This window comes from Lagenorhynchus albirostris, chromosome 3 (assembly GCF_949774975.1).
Source record: "Lagenorhynchus albirostris chromosome 3, mLagAlb1.1, whole genome shotgun sequence".
Taxonomy (NCBI): Eukaryota; Metazoa; Chordata; class Mammalia; order Artiodactyla; family Delphinidae; genus Lagenorhynchus; species Lagenorhynchus albirostris.
Genome location: NC_083097.1, coordinates 163,053,745 through 163,070,483, shown reverse-complemented (window position 1 = coordinate 163,070,483; position 16,739 = coordinate 163,053,745). Strand labels below are relative to the sequence as shown.

The window sequence follows — 16,739 nt, the reverse complement described above, 5'->3', positions numbered from 1 at the left end:
TTGTGACGAGTCAGGAACAATTATTACAGGATGAGGTGTGTGGAGTTCAGGGTCAGGGTTTATACCTGGACATCATGACTCCAGGTACAGACTATGTCACACACCATCACATGATGGGGATGGAGGCTTGCTCAATATGGAACTACATGCCTATGTGAACCTCTTGTGGTGACCCATAAGCTTAGTCATGCCCAAAAGTCTAAAGGAAAATAAACCCTTGTGAGTTCCAGGGCTTGGTCTTGACTAAGGACTCTCCTGTCCCTCAATCCTTCCAGAGACAGAATTAATCATATCAGATCCCACAAAATTCTAACATTCTGAACCTGTAGAAAGTTAGCCATAAACATCACATATCTACTTGGCTCCTTCATTCCTGGTTTTTATATGCCTAAAAATAAAAACAAAAATGGTGGAAGCATCATTACCCCAGAGCAGGAAAGGGTGACTGTGATGTCCTCTCTGATGTGTCCCAGGAGAAGGATCCCACACTGACTGTGATCACCTACGTGGGGCTGAGCCTCTCTCTGCTGTGCCTCCTCCTGGCAGCCCTCACCTTCCTGCTGTGCAAAGCCATCCAGAACACCAGCACTTTGCTCCACCTGCAGCTCTCACTCTGCCTCTTCCTGGCCCACCTGCTCTTCCTAATAGCCATCAACAGAACCGAGATCAAGGTGCTTAAATTGTCCCAAAATACCCCTGCTCTGCCCCAGGGGATGCTGAGTTCATGAAGCCATGCTGCCTTGGACTCCTTAATAAAATGGCATTCCAGGTAAAGTTAGATATGTAAGTAGCCAATTTCACACTGATTGGCACAATTAGAAGACACTCCATTGACAACTCCTCCATATACGTCAGAGTTCTCCCCAGTGATGAAGTATAGAAGAGGTCCTGGGGTCATGCTACACCCTGACAATCCCTCCTGGTTACACCTTCCTCCTTCCCCAGGTGCTATGTGCCATCATTGCAGGTGCCTTGCACTATCTCTACCTGGCCTCCTTCACCTGGATGCTGCTGGAGGGCCTGCACCTCTTCCTCACTGCACACAACCTGACAGTGGTCAACTACTCCAGTGTCAACAAGTTCATGAAGAAACTTACATTCCCAGTGGGCTACGGAGTCCCGGCTGTGATTGTGGTCATTTCTGCAGCATCCAGGCCCCATCTTTATGGAACACCCACCCGGGTAAGGCCAGAAACTATCAAACTCTTAGAGGAAAACATAGGCAGGACACTCTATGACATAAATGACAGCAGGATCCTCTTTGACCCACCTCCTAGAGAAATGGAAATAAAAACAAAAATAAACAAATGGGACCTAATGAAACTTCAAAGCTTTTGCACAGAAAAGGAAACCATAAACAAGACCAAAAGACAACTGTCAGAATGGGAGAAAATATTTGAAAATGAAGCAACTGACAAAGGATTAATCTCCAAAATTTATAAGCAGCTCATGCAGCTCAAGAACAAAAGAACAAACAACCCAATCCAAAAATGGGCAGAAGACCTAAATAGACATTTCTCCAAAGAAGATATACAAACTGCCAACAAACACATGAAAGAATGCTCAACATCATTAATCATTAGAGAAATGCAAATCAAAACTACAATGAGATACCATCTCACACCAGTCAGAATAGCCATCATCAAAAAATCTAGAAACAATAAATGCTGGAGAGGGTGTGGAGAAAAGGGAACCCTCTTGCACTGTTGGTGGGAATGTAAATTGATACAGCCACTGTGGAGAACAGTATGGAGGTTCCTTAAAAAACTACAAATAGAACTACCATATGACTCAGCAATCCCACTACTGGGCATATACCCTGAGAAAACCATAATTCAAAAAGAGTCATGTACCACAATGTTCATTGCAGCTCTATTTACAATAGCCCAGAGATGGAAACAACCTAAGGGTCCATCATCGGATGAATGGATAAAGAAGATGTGGCACATATATACAATGGAATATTACTCAGGCATAAAAAGAAACGAAATTGAGCTATTTGTAATGAGGTGGATAGACCTAGAGTCTGTCATACAGAGTGAAGTAAGTCAGAAAGAGAGAGACAAATACCGTATGCTAACACATATATATGGAATTTAAGAAAAAAAAATGTCATGAAGAACCTAGGGGTAAAACAGGAATAAAGACACAGATCTACTAGAGAATGGACTTGAGGATATGGGGAGGGGGAAGGGTAAGCTGTGACAAAGCGAGAGAGAGGCATGGACATATATACACTAACAAACGTAAGGTAGATAGCTAGTGGGAAGCAGCCGCATAGCACAGGGAGATCAGCTCGGTGCTTTGTGACCACCTGGAGGGGTGGGATAGGGAGGGTGGGAGGGAGGGAGACGCAAGAGGGAAGAGATATGGGAACATATGTATATGTATAACTGATTCATTTTGTTGTAAAGCAGAAACTAACACACCATTGTAAAGCAATTATACTCCAATAAAGATGTTAAAAAAAAAAAAAAGCAAATCTCCACTGTACTTATCTTCTCCAGCATGACCATGGCCATCATAGAACCAACATAGCACTTTAGTTTTTTAAGATATATTTTTTTATTGAAGTAACATTGTTTTGTAACACTATATACGTTTCATGTATACAACTTTATATTTCTACTTCTGTATACCTACAACTTGCTCACCACCAGAAATTGAGTTTCCATCCATCACCATAAAGTTGACCCACTTTACCCATTTTGCCTCCCCTCAACCATGCCCCTTCCCCTGTGACAGCCAGTACTCTGTTTTCTGTATCTACAGGGGGAGGAGGCTTGTTTGGTTTGGTTTGTTCATTTCTTTTGTTTGTTTATAGTTTGTTGTATTCCACATATGTATGAAATCAGACTGTATTTGTCTTCCTCCACCTGACTTATTTCACTTAGCACAATACCCCCAATGTCCATCCATGTTGTCACAAATGGCAAGATTTCATCAGTTTTATGGCTGGGTAGTACTCCATGGCTGGTGTGGCTGTGTGTGTGTGTGTGTGTGCGCGTGTGTGTGTGCGTGCGTATGTGTGTGTTTGTGTGTGTGTATCATGCCTTCTTTATCCGTTGATGGGCACTTAGGTTGCTTCCATATCTTATCTATTGTAAATAATGCTGCAGTGAACATAAAGGTCCATATATCATTTTGAGTTAGTGTTTTTGTAGTCTTTGGATAAGTATCTAGACGTGAGATACCTGGATCAGATGGCAGTTCTATTCTTAATTTTTTTTTTGAGGCTCTCCATACTGTCTTCCATAGTGGCTGCACCAATTTACATCCCTACCAACAGTAATATAAGGGTTCCCTTTTCTCCACATCCTCACTGTTATTTCATGCCTTTTTGATAAGAGCCATTCTGACAGCTGTGCTGGGACATCTCATTGTGGTTTTGATTTACATTTCCCTAACATTAGTGATGTTGAACATTCTTTCATGTGCCTGCTGGCCATCTCTATGTCTTCTTTGGAAAACGTCTATTCAGCTCTCCTGCCATTTTTAAATCAGGTTATCGGTAGCAGAGATGTGAGCAAGTGCAGACTGTCACCCACAACAAAGTCCTATGCTGATAAAAATTAATGTTAACCTGCATCAGATGGGCCCTGGCATGCCGGCCTTCCTAGATATCTTAGCAAAAAAGTCAGCAAACTTTCTCTGTGAAAGGCAAGATAGTATATATTTTGGCTTTGTGGGTCATATGGTCTCTGTTGTGATGACTCACCTCTATCCTTGTAGCTCAAAAGCAGCCACAGAAAAGCTATAAGAAATGAATGTGACTGTGACTCAGTAAAACACAGTTCCAAAATCAGACAGCAGCCCAACGTGGACCACAGGCTGCAGTTTGCTAACTCCTGCCTTAGTAGCTCTCTCTTAGGTTCTTCCTGGTGGATCCAGCTAACCCTCTCCATGGTCCTCACACCTCCCAAGTCATTCACAATTCCCTACTTGGGATGAAACACCAACTTGATCATTTCTATCAGTGTGAACTTCAGTTACTGACTCTGTATCCTTATGCCTCAGATGTCTGACCTGTGATCATTTGATTACCTATGTTGTCATGAAGAAGAAATTACATAATGCACATGAACCCTGCCATAGCAGTGTCAGGTTTACTGTTGTTTCTGTCTCTCATACTCTCTCGCTCTCTCTCTCCTTGGCTGTCCCAATTTTTTTTTATCCTATCTACACCTACTCATCATCCACATCTCAGCATAAACACAATTCAATTCTCTCAGGGAATCCTTCCCAATATCTGAATCTCCTATAACCCTGACTAGGTTATAGATCCAGCTACATGTTCAGACAGATCCTCATATTTGATTGTAAACTTCATCATTTTGATAGTTTCTATTTTCAGATTGTTGATGTGCCCACCTAGCTAGGAACTCCCTGATGACAGACATCACTTTATCTTAACAAGAACTGGGCCTTCAAAACCAAGTACAAATCCTTATACAGGAGGAGACACTCAATATTGCTCCAATAAACCATAAATTAACTTCTCTATTCATTTTTTCTTTAAAACATGTATATTTTTCTGCCAGTGTATCTGAAGACCAAAACTTAAAACACGTTTTTAAAAAAATTTTTCTTTTTTTAAAACCACTTTTTAACTTTGCTGTACATGTAAAAAGCTGCACATAATTCATGTATACAGCCTGATAAATTGGGAATAAGTATACAGCCATGTCCCTTACCAAAATAAAGGGCATACACAAACTTTCAATTCTGCAAAATAATAACTTCAGGAGCTCTAATACAGAGCATAGTGCCTATAGCTAATAATACTGTGTTGTATATTTAAAATTTGCTAAGGGTGTAGCTCTTATGTGAAATATTCTTACCAAAAAAGCAATAATAATATTTATTATTATTATTAATAACAGAGGCAGAAAAATACTTTGGAGGATGAGGGATATGTTTATTTATCGATTCTTTATCCACAAAGGCCAATATATTCTTTTATTTTTAACATCTTTATTACAGTAAAATTGCTTTACAATGTTGTGTTAGTTTCTGCTGTATAACAAAGTGAATCAGCTATATGTATACATATATCCCCATATCCCCTCCCTCTTGGGTCTCCCTCCCATCCTGCTTATCCCACCCCTCTCCGTGGGCACAAAGCACTGAGCTGATCACCCTATGCTATGCAGCTGATTCCCAGTAGATATCTATTTTACATTTGGTAGTGTATATATGTCAGCGCTACTCTCTAACTTACTCGCAACTTACATTTCCCACACCCCATGTCCTCAAGTCCATTCTCTACGTCTGTATCGTTATTCCTGTCCTGCACCTAGGTTTGTCAAAACCATTATTTTTTCTTCTTTAGATTCCATATATATGTGTTAGCATATGATATTTGTTTTTCTCTTTCTGACTTACTTCACTCTCTATGACAGACTCAAGGTCCATCCACCTCACTAAAAATAACTCATTTTCGTTTCTTCTTATGGCTGAGTAATATTCCATTGTATATATGTGCCACATCTTTTTCATCCTGTCATCTGTCGATGGACACTTAGGTTGCTTCCATGTCCTGGCTATTGTAAATAGAGCTGCAATGAACATTGTGGTACATTAGTCTTTTTGAATTATGGTTTTCTCAGGGTATATGGCCAAGAGTGGGATTGCTGGGTCGTATGGTAGTTCTATTTTTAGATTTTTAAGGAACCTCCGTACTGTTCTCCATAGTGGCTGTATCAATTTACATTCCCACCAAGAATGCGAGAGGGTTCCCTTTTCACCACACCCTCTCCAGCATTTATTGTTTGTAGATTTTTTGATGATGGCCATTCTGACCAGTGTGAGATGATATCTCAATGTAGTTTTGATTTGCATTTCTCTAATGATTAATGATATTGAACAGTCTTTCATGTGCTTGTTGGAAATCTGTATGTCTTCTTTGGAGAAATGTCTATTTAGGTCTTTTGCCCATTTTTGGATTGGGTTGTTTGTTTTTTTGATATTGAGCTGCATGAGCTGCTTGTAAATTTTGGAGATTAATCATTTGTCACTTGTTTCATTTGCAAATATTTTCTCCCATTCTGAGGGTTGTCTTTTCACCTTGTATATGGCTTCCTTTGCTGTGCAAAGCTCTTAACTTTCATTAGGTCCCATTTGTTTATTTTTGTTTTTATTTCCATTTCTCTATGAGGTGGGTCAAAAAGGATCTTGCTGTAATGTATGTCATAGACTGTTCTGCCTATGTTTTCCTCTAAGAGTTTGACAGTGTCTGATCTTACATTTAGGTCTTTAATCCATTTTGAGTTTATGTTTGTGTATGGTGTTAGGGAGTGTTCTAATTTCATTCTTTTACAAGTAGATGTCCAGTTTTCACAGTACCACTTATTGAAGAAGCTCTTTTCTCCACTGTATATTCTTGCCTCCCTTGTCAAAGATAAGGTGACCATATGTGTGTGGGTTTATCTCTGGGCTTTCTATCCTGTTCCATTGATTTATATTTCTGTTTTTGTGCCAGAACCATACTGTCTTGATTACTGTAGCTTTGTAGTATAGTCTGAAGTCAGGGAGCCCGATTCCTCCAGCTCCGTTTTGCTTTCTCAAGATTGTTTTGGCTATTCAGGGTATTTTGTGTTTCCATACAAATTGTGAAATTTTTTGTTCTAGTTCTGTGAAAAATGCCAGTGGTAGTTTGATAAGGATTGCATTGAATCTGTAGATTGCTTTGGGTAGTAGAGTCATTTTCACAATGTTGATTCTTCCGATCCAAGAACATGGTCTATCTCTCCATCTGTTTGTATCATCTTTAATTTCTTTCATCAGTGTCTTTTAATTTTCTGTATACAGGTATTTTATCTCCTTCAGTAGGTTTATTCCTAGGTATTTTATTCTTTTTGTTGCAATGGTAAAAGGGAGTGATTTCTTAATTTCACTTTCATATTTTTCATCATTAGTGTATAGGAATGCCAGAGATTTCTATGCATTAGTTTTGTATCCTGCTACTTTACCAAATTCATTGATTAGCTCTGGTAGTTTTCTAGTAGCATCTTTAGGATTCTCTATGTATAGTATCATGTCATCTGCAAACAGTGACAGCTTTACTTCTTTTCTCGTTTGGATTCCTTTTATTTCTTTTTCTTCTTTGATTGCTGTGGCTAAAACTTCCAAAACTATGTTGAATAATAGTGGTGAGAGTGGGCAACCTTGTCTTGTTCCTGATCTTAGTGGAAATGGTTTCAGTTTTTCACCATTGAGGATGATGTTGGCTGTGGGTTTGTCATATATGGTCTTTATTATGTGGAGATAAGTCCCCTCTATGCCTACTTTCTGGAGGGGTTTTATCATAAGTGGGTGTTGAATTTTTTCGAAAGCTTTCTCTGCATCTATTGAGATGACCATATGGTTTTATCCTTAATTTTGTTAATATGGTGTATCACATTGATTGATTTCCGTATATAGAAAAATCCTTGCATTCCTGGGATAAACCCCACGTGATCATGGTGTACGATCCTTTTAATGGGCTGTTGGATTCTGTTTGCTAGTATTTTGTTGAGGATTTTACGTCTATGTTCATCAGTGATATTGGCCTGTAGAGTCCTTTCTTTGTGACACCTTTGTCTGGTTTTGGTATCAGGGTGATGGTGGCCTCGTAGAATGAGTTTGGGTGTGTTCCTCCCTCTGCTATATTTTGGAAGAGTTTGAGAAAGATAGGTGTTAGCTCTTCCCTAAATGTTTGATAGAATTCGCCTGTGAAGCCTTCTGTTCTTGGACTTTTGTTTGTTGGAAGATTTTAAATCACAGTTTCAATTTCAGTGCTTGTGATTGGTCTGTTCATATTTTCTATTTCTTTCTGGTTCAGTCTCGGAGGGTTGTGCATTTCTAAGAATTTGTCCATTCCTTCCAGTTTGTCCATTTTATTGGCATATAGTTGCTTGTAGTAATCTCTCATGATCCTTTGTATTTCTGCAGTGTCATTTGTTAATTCTTTTTCATTTCTAATTCTCTTGATTTGAGTCTTCTCCCTTTTTTCCTTGATGAGTCTGGCAATGGTTGATCAATTTTCTTTATCTTCTTAAAGAACAAGCTGTTAGTTTTATTGATCTTTGCTATTTTGGGTTTTTTTTGGTTCTATTTCATTTATTTCTGCTCTGATCTTTATGATTTCTTTCCTTCTGCTAACTTTGGGTTTTGTTTGTTCTTCTTTCTCTAACTGCTTTAGGTGTAAGTTTAGTTTGTTTATTTGAGATTTTTCTTGTTTCTTGAGGTAGGATTGTATTGCTATAAACTTCCCTCTTAGAACTGCTTTTGCTGCATCCTTTAGGTTTTGGGTCGTCATGTTTTCATTGTCATTTTTTTCTACGTATTTTTGATGTCCTGTTTGATTTCTTCAGTGATATCTTGGTTATTTAGTAGCATATATATATATATACATATATATGTATATATATATACATATATATTATTATTATTATTATTATTATTATTTTGCAGTACATGGGCCTCTCACTGTTGTGGCCTCTCCCGTTGTGGAGCACAGGCTCCAGATGTGCAGGATCAGTGGCCATGCCTCATGGGCCCAGACACTCTGTGGCATGTGGGATCTTCCTGGACCGGGGCACAGACCCGTGTCCCCTGCATTGGCAGGCGGACTCTCAACCACTGCACCACCAGGGAAGCCCCAGCATATTTTTTAGCATCCATTGTGTTTCGATTTTTTACATTTTTTTCCCCTCTAATTGATATCTAGTCTCATAGCGTTGTGGTCGGAAAACATAGTTGAAACGATTTCAATTTTCTTAAATTTACCAAGGTTTATTTGTGACCCAAGATGTGATCTGTCCTACAGAACATTCCATGAGCACTTGAGAAGAAAGTGTACTCTGCTGTTTTGGGGTGGAATGTCTATAAATATCAATTAAGTTCATCTTGTTTAAGGTGTCATTTAAAGCTTGTGTTTCCTTATTATTTTCATTTTGGATGATCTCTATTGGTGAAAGTGGGGTTTAAAGTCCACTAATATGATTGTGTTACTGTCGGTTTCTCCTTTTATGGCTGTGAGCATTTGCCTTATGTATTGACATGTTCCTGTGTTGGGTGCATAAATATTTACAATTGTTATATCCTCTTCATGGACTGATCCCTTGATCATTATGTAGTGCCCATCTTTGTCTGTTGTAATAGTTTTTATTTTAAAGTCAATTTTGTCTGATGTGAGAATTGCTACTCCAGCTTTCTTTTGATATCCATTTGCATGGAATATCTATTTCCATCCCCTCACTTTCAGTCTGTATGTGTCCCTAAGTCTGAAGCAGGTCTCTGTGGATAGCATATATACAGGCCTTGTTTTTGTAACCATTCAGCCAGTCTATGTCTTTTGGTTGGAGCATTTATTTTATATATGTTTAAGGTAATTATCGATATGTGTGTTCCTATTACCATTTTCTTAATTGTTTTGGGTTTGTTTTCGTAGGTCTTTTCCTTCTCTTGTGTTTCCTGCCTGGAGAAGTTCCTTTAGCAGCTGTTGTAAAGCTGATTTGGTGATGCTGAATTCTCTTAGCTTTTGCTTGTCTGGAAAGGTTTTAATATCTCCGTCTAATCTGAATGAGTTCCTTGCTGGGTAGAGTAATCTTGGTTGTAGGTTTTTCCCATTCATCACTTTAAATATGTCCTGCCACTCCCTTCTGGCTTGCAGAGTTTCTGCTGAAAGATCAGCTGTTAACCTTATGGGGATTCCCTTGTTTTTTTATCTATTGCTTTTCCCTTTCTGCTTTTCATAATTTTTCTTTGTATTTAATTTTTGATAGTTTGATTAATATGTGTCTTGGTGTGTTTCTCCTTGGATTTTTCCTGTATGGGACCCTCTGCACTTCCTGGACTTGATTGACACTTTTCTTTTCCATGTTAGGGAAGTTTTCAACTATAATCTGCTCAAATATTTTCTCAGCCCCTTTCTTTTTCTCTTCTGCTTCTGGGACCCCTATAATTCGAATGTTGGTGTGTTTAAAGTTGTCCCAGAAGTCTCTGAGACTGTCCTCAGTTCTTTTCATTCTTTTTTCTTTATTCTGCTCTGCAGTAGTTATTTCCACTATTTAATCTCCAGGTCACTTATCCATTCTTCTGCCTCAGTTATTCTGCTATTGTTCCTTCTAGAGAAGTTTAATTATTGTGTTGTTCACCATTGTTTGTTTGCTCTTTACTTCTTCTAAGTCCTTTTTAAACGTTTCTTGTATTTTCTCCATTCAATTTCCAAGATTTTGGATCATCTTTAGTATCATTATTCTGAATTCTTTTTCAGGTAGACTGCCTATTTCCTCTTCTTTTGTTTGCTCTGGTGGGTTTTCACCCTGCCCCTTCATCTGCTGCATATTTCTCTGTCTTCTCATTTTGTTTAACTTACTGTGTTTGGCATCTCCTTTTTGCAGGCTGCAGGTTTGTAGTTCCCATTGTTTTTGCTGTCTGCCCCCAGTGGGTAATGTTGGTTCAGTGGCTTGTGTAGACTTCCTGGTGGAGGGGACTGGTAAGGCCAATATATTCTTGAATCTCCTTCCACCTCTCTCATAGATGCTGGTTCCACACAGACAAAGGATTTATATGGACCTTTCTTGGCCCTGTCTGCACCATCTTCTCTGTGAGTAATGGATGACGTCAGAGCATCCTTCCTATCTGGTTGAGCGTGAATCAAAAGCAGAGGTGTAAAGAGGAGTATAGGCAGAGTGACCCGTTTTTCCAGTTTGTTCAGGAATGAGTGGACCCCCAGGATGCAGGAATTTCCACTTTAAAACCAAGAAGGATTGTTTCCTTAGACACGGGACTTTCAGTGTTTAAAGATGTAAATTCCCATGCAAACTGAGTTACTGGGTGTTTGGTCTGGTGTTCTATGACTGTAGTGAAATAAAAAAACCTTCCTACCTGCTGGTTTAGGTGTTGGATGAGCCAGGAGGAACATTTAGCAGGTGTGGATGTATTCAATATGCCTTATGGTGTTTCTGCAGATTAATTTCCTGATAACCTTCTGGATTGTGAAAAACAAGCTCTCAACACTGATGATGTCCACTCTCTGGATCACTAGGTGAGATGGATCAGAGGTACACATTGCTCCTCATAAAAAGCATGACCCGGGAGTGAGGCCATACGGTTCCAAGCTCCTGATGTACATTCACAGGAATTCTAAGCAGACTTGAGGGAAGATGTACAGCCACACACCTTGGAAGTTCAGATACAGTGTTTTTCTGCTGACACCCAAGCCGGAAACATTCCATTCGTCTATAACCCAAGAATGAAACTACCTCAGCTACAAAGAAAATTGACTTTGTTCTGAAAAACAGGGATTACTACCATGGCTCTATGAGAAAGGTCCTGAGAACATTTACATCCTTATAAACCACTTGGGAAATTACATACCTGACCCAGAACCCAGGATGCCCTTTCCTGCCCATATCTTTATTTAAGCTCCTCCTGCTACCCTCAACCACACTGCGCTACCTGATGAAATCAGGTTCATTAGCCACATATCACATCTTCTAAGAGGCTAGGGATGTGCTTTGCTTTCCTCAAGTTTACAAAGAATGAATCATCTGGGCAAAGCATGCTCTGGGTCAGTTCATAGAGAGGAAAAGGATAGGAACAGCATTGGAGGGACCAAGGACAGAGGTACCTAATATTCACAAATTAATCATTGACCATTTGTATTTGGCTTTCCAGTAGACTGTAAGGTTTGTGAAAACAAAAATCTTGCCCTTGTTATTTTTAATGCACAGGGTCCAACACACAGCCAGGTGTACAGAACATCCACAGTAATATCGGTTGATTGAAACTGGGGATATTCATGCAACATCATATTACTGAAACTCACATTATGAAGTGTCACTACCAATTTCAGTCCAAGTCTAAATGCCATCCAGGATTGAAAAAGCATTTCTTTTTGAGAATCATTGACAGTAAATATCAGAGTGGCCACAACTCAGTCAGAGGCATCCATGGTGTAGAAAAGAAATGGCTTTGATTGTTTTGCTCAGGGTGCATCACGAACCTCCTTTCGCTTCCTACCCAGGATGATGACATTTAAAGCCACAGCTCAGCTCTTCATCTTGGGATGCACATGGTGTCTGGGAATCCTGCAGGTGGGACCGGCTGCCCACATCATGGCCTACCTCTTCACCATCATCAACAGCCTGCTGGGTGTCTTCATCTTCCTGGTGTACTGCCTCCTAAGCCATCAGGTATCACTGTCTGACTCCCACTCAAAACTCTTCCCATCCTCATTCCTCTCTGTTCTGACCCAGACCACGTTTTGCATCTACAGGTCAAAGAGCAGTACAGGACATGGTTCAAAAGGATGAAGAAAACCAAAGCCGAGTCTGAGGAGTACACACTCTCCAGCAAGACCTTGTCAGATCCCTCTAAACACAGTGTGGTAAGATCATGTACTGCTCCCAGAGCACTTCACTAAAAGATCCATTGAGCAGCACATGCTTATCATGCTGAATAATTGGGTATAAAGCAGGTGATACCCTATGATAGCTCACAGTGGTTTACATCTAGACTCACCCAAGATATTCATCTATCATGAAAGAAAGTTTATAGGACATTCCTACCAAAAACAGCAGATTACACTTTCTTCTCAAGTGTGCACAGGACATTCTCCAAGATAGAGCACATCTTGGGTCACAGATCAAGCCTCAGTAAATTTAAGAAAACTGAAATCATATCAAGCATCTTTTCTGTCCACAACACTATGAGATTAGAAATGAATAACAGGGAACAAAACGTAAAAAACACAAACACATGGAGGCTAAACAATACGTTACTAAATAACCAGGAGATCACTGAAGAAATCAAAGAGGAAATCAAAAAATACCTAGAGACAAATGACAATGAAAACACGACGGCCCAAAACCTATGGGATGCAGCAAAAGCAGTTCTAAGAGGGAAGTTTATAGCTATACAAGCCTACCTCAAGAAACAAGAAAAATCTCAAATAAACAATCTAACCTTACACCTAAAGGAACTAGAGAAAGAAGAACAAACAAAACCCAAAGTTAGCAGAAGGAAAGAAATCATAAAGATCAGATCAGAAATAAATGAAATAGAAGCAAAGAAAACAATAGCAAAGATGAATAAAACTAAAAGCTGGTTCTTTGAGAAGATAAACAAAATTGATAAACCATTAGCCAGACTCATCAAGAAAAAGAGGGAGAGGACTCAAATCAATAAAATTAGAAATGAAAAAGGAGAAGTTACAACAGACCCCGCAGAAATACAAAGCATCCTAAGATACTACTACAAGCAACTTTATGCCAATAAAATGGACAACCTGGAAGAAATGGACAAATTCTTAGAAAGGTATAACCTTCCAAGACTGAACCAGGAAGAAATGGAATATATGAACAGACCAATCACAAGTAATGAAATTGAAACTGTGATTAAAATCTTCCAACAAACCAAAGCCCAGAACCATATGGCTTCACAGGCGAATTCAATCAAACATTTAGAGAAGAGTTAACACCTATCCTTCTCAAACTCTTCCAAAAATAGCAGAGGAACATTCCCAAACTCATTCTATGAGGCCACCATCACCCTGATACCAAAACCAGATAAAGATTTAATGAAAAAAAGAAAACTACAGGACAATATCACTGATGAACATAGATGCAAAAATCTTCAACAAAATACTAGCAAACAGAATCCAACAGCACATTAAAAGGATTGTACACCATGATCAAGTGGGGTTTATCCCAGGAATGCAAGGATTCTTCAATATACGCAAATCAATCTATGTGATACACCATATTATCAAACTGATGAATAAAAACCATATGATCATCTCAGTAGGTGCAGAAAAAGCTTTTGACAAAATCCAACACCCATTTATGATAAAAACTCTACAGAAACTAGGCATAGAGGGAACCTACCTCAACAGATAAAAGCCATATATGACAAACCCATAGCCAACATCGTTCTCAATGGTGAAAGACTGAAACCATTTCCTCTAAGATCAGGAACAAGGCAAGCTTGCCCACTGTCACTACTATTATTCAACATAGTTTTGGAGGTTTTAGCCACAGCAATCAGAGAGGAAAAAGAAACAAAAGGAATCCAAATTGGAAAAGAAGTAAAGCTGTCACTGTTTGCAGTAACATGATACTATACACAGAGAATCCTAAAGATGCTACCAGAAAATTGCTAGAGCTAATCAATGAATTTGGTAAAGTAGCAGGATACAAAATTAATGTACAGAAATCTCTTGCATTCATATACACTAATGATGAAAAATCTGAAAGAGAAATTAAGGAAACACTTCCATTTACCACTGCAACAAAAAGAATAAAATACCTAAGGATAAACCTACCTAAGGAGGCAAAAGACCTGTATGCAGAAAACTATAAGACACTGAAGAAAAAAATTAAGGATGATACAAACAGATGGAGAGATATACCATGTTCTTGGATTGGAAGAATCAACATTGTGAAGATGACTATACACCCAAAGCAATCTACAGATTCAATGCAATCCCTATCAAACTACCAATGGCATTTTCCCCAGAACTAGAACAAAAAGCTTCACAATTTGTATGGAGACACAAAAGACCCCAAAGAGCCAAAGCAATCTTGAGGGAAAGGAAAAAAAAACGGAGCTGGCAGAATCAGCGCCCTGACATCAGACTCTACTACAAAGCCCCAGTAATTAAGATAATATGGTACTAGCACAGAAACAGAAATATAGATCAGTGTAAAAGGATAGCAACCCCAGAGATAAACCCACGCACATATGGTCACCTTACCTTTGCTAAAGGAGGCAAGAATATACAATGGAGAAAAGACAGCCTCTTCAATATGTGGTGCTGGGAAAACTGGACAGTTACAGGTAAAAGTATGAAATTAGAACGCTCCCTAACACCATATACAAAAATAAACTCAAAATGGATTAAAGACATGAAATTTAAGGGCAGACACTCTAAAACTCTTAGAGGAAAACATAGGCAGAACAATCAATGACATAAATCATAGCAAGATCCTTTTTGACCCACCTCCTAAAAAAACGGAAATAAAAACAAACAAATGGGACCTAATGAAACTTAAAAGCTCTTGCACAGCAAAGGAAACCATAAATAAGTCGAATAGACAACCTCAGAATGGGAGAAAATATTTGCAAATGAAGCAACTGACAAAGGATTAATCTCCAAAATTTACAAGCAGCTCATGCAGCTCAATATCAAAAAAACAAACAACCCAATACAAAAATGGGCAGAAGACCTAAATAGACATTTCTCCAAAGAAGATATACAGACTGCCAACAAACACATGAAAGAATGCTCAACATCACTAATCATTAGAGAAATGCAAATCAAAACTGCAATGAGGTATCACCTCACGCCGGTCAGACTGGCCATTATCAAAAAATCTACAAACAATAAATGCTAGAGAGGGTGTGAAGAAAAGGGAACCCTCTGTTGGAGGCAATGTAAATTGATACAGCCACTATGAGAACAGTATGGAGGTTCCTTAAAAAACTATAAATAGAACTACTATACGACAAAGCAATCCCACTCCTGGGCATATACCCCAAGAAAACCATAATTCAAAAAGAGACATGTACCACAATGTTCATTGCAGTACTGTTTACAATAGCCAGGACATGGAAGCAAGCTAAGTGTCGATCAACAGATGAATGGATAATGAAGATGTGGCACATATGTACAATGGAATTTTACTCAGCCGTAAAAAGAAATGAAATTGAGTTATTTTTAGTGAGGGGGATGGATCTACAGTCTGTCATACAGAATGAAGTAAGTCAGAAAAAGCAAACAAATACTGTATGGTAACACATATATATGGAATCTAAAAAAAAAAAAAAAAGGTTCTGATGAACCTAGGAGCAGGACAGGAATAAAGACACAGATGTAGAGAATGGACTTGTGGACACAGGGAGGGGGAAGCATAAGCTGGGACCAAGTGAGAGCATAGCATTGACATATATATACTACCAAATGTTAAATAGATAGCTAGTGGGAAGCAGCTGCATAGCACAGGGAGATCAGCTCGGTGCTTTGTGACCACCTAGAGGGGTGGGATAGGGAGGCTGGGAGGGAGACATAAGCGAGAGGGGATATGGGGATATATGTATACATATAGCTGATTCACTTTGTTATACAGTAGAATCTAACACAACATTGTAAAGCAATTGTACTCCAATGTAGATGTAAAAAAAGTAAAATTTAATTAAAAAAAAGAATAAACTGCTGATAATGTGACAAAGATAAATTTCATGGGCACCATATTAAGTGAAAACACCAGACACCAGGCACCAGACACAAGAAATAGAACCACATACTGTGTGGTTCTATTTCTCTGAACAGGAAAAACAGATTTATGGTGATAGAAGTCAGAATACTGGTTACCTCTGATGATGGGGCTTATTGACTGGGGTAGGGCCCAAGGGAAACTTCCGGGGAGATAAAATATTTTATATTTGATGTGGGTGGTATAGACATATATAAAATTCATTAAGGTATACACTAAAACTTATGAAATTTTACCTAATTTATGCCTCAATTAAAGAACTTTAAAACACAAAAATAGAATCATGTGAGTACAGGTTAAAATGGAGAATGGCCCCCTGGGCTGAAGCTCTGTAGAAAGAGCCAGACTCTGTCACTTACTACCTTACATACCTCTGTAAACTCACCTCAACTTTCCAGGCCTCAGTTTCCTCATCTGTGAATTGGGGATAATAACCAGTACCTTCCTGAAAGTCTGTGAGGACTAAATAACCTAAAA

General features: G+C 38.8%; 1 protein-coding gene across 1 annotated transcript in view; it reads left to right on the top strand.

Moving 5' to 3' along the window:
- Positions 1 to 16,366, top strand: part of LOC132518478 (adhesion G protein-coupled receptor E2-like) — a 31,791-nt gene extending 15,425 nt beyond the window's left edge. Inside the window, 7 exon segments of the mRNA XM_060146418.1 lie at positions 474 to 671; positions 946 to 1,187; positions 10,525 to 10,591; positions 10,956 to 11,032; positions 12,014 to 12,182; positions 12,266 to 12,376; positions 16,319 to 16,366. Of these exon segments, the coding sequence (XP_060002401.1) occupies positions 474 to 671; positions 946 to 1,187; positions 10,525 to 10,591; positions 10,956 to 11,032; positions 12,014 to 12,182; positions 12,266 to 12,376; positions 16,319 to 16,366 (912 nt within the window).
- Positions 16,367 to 16,739: the final 373 nt, after the last annotated feature.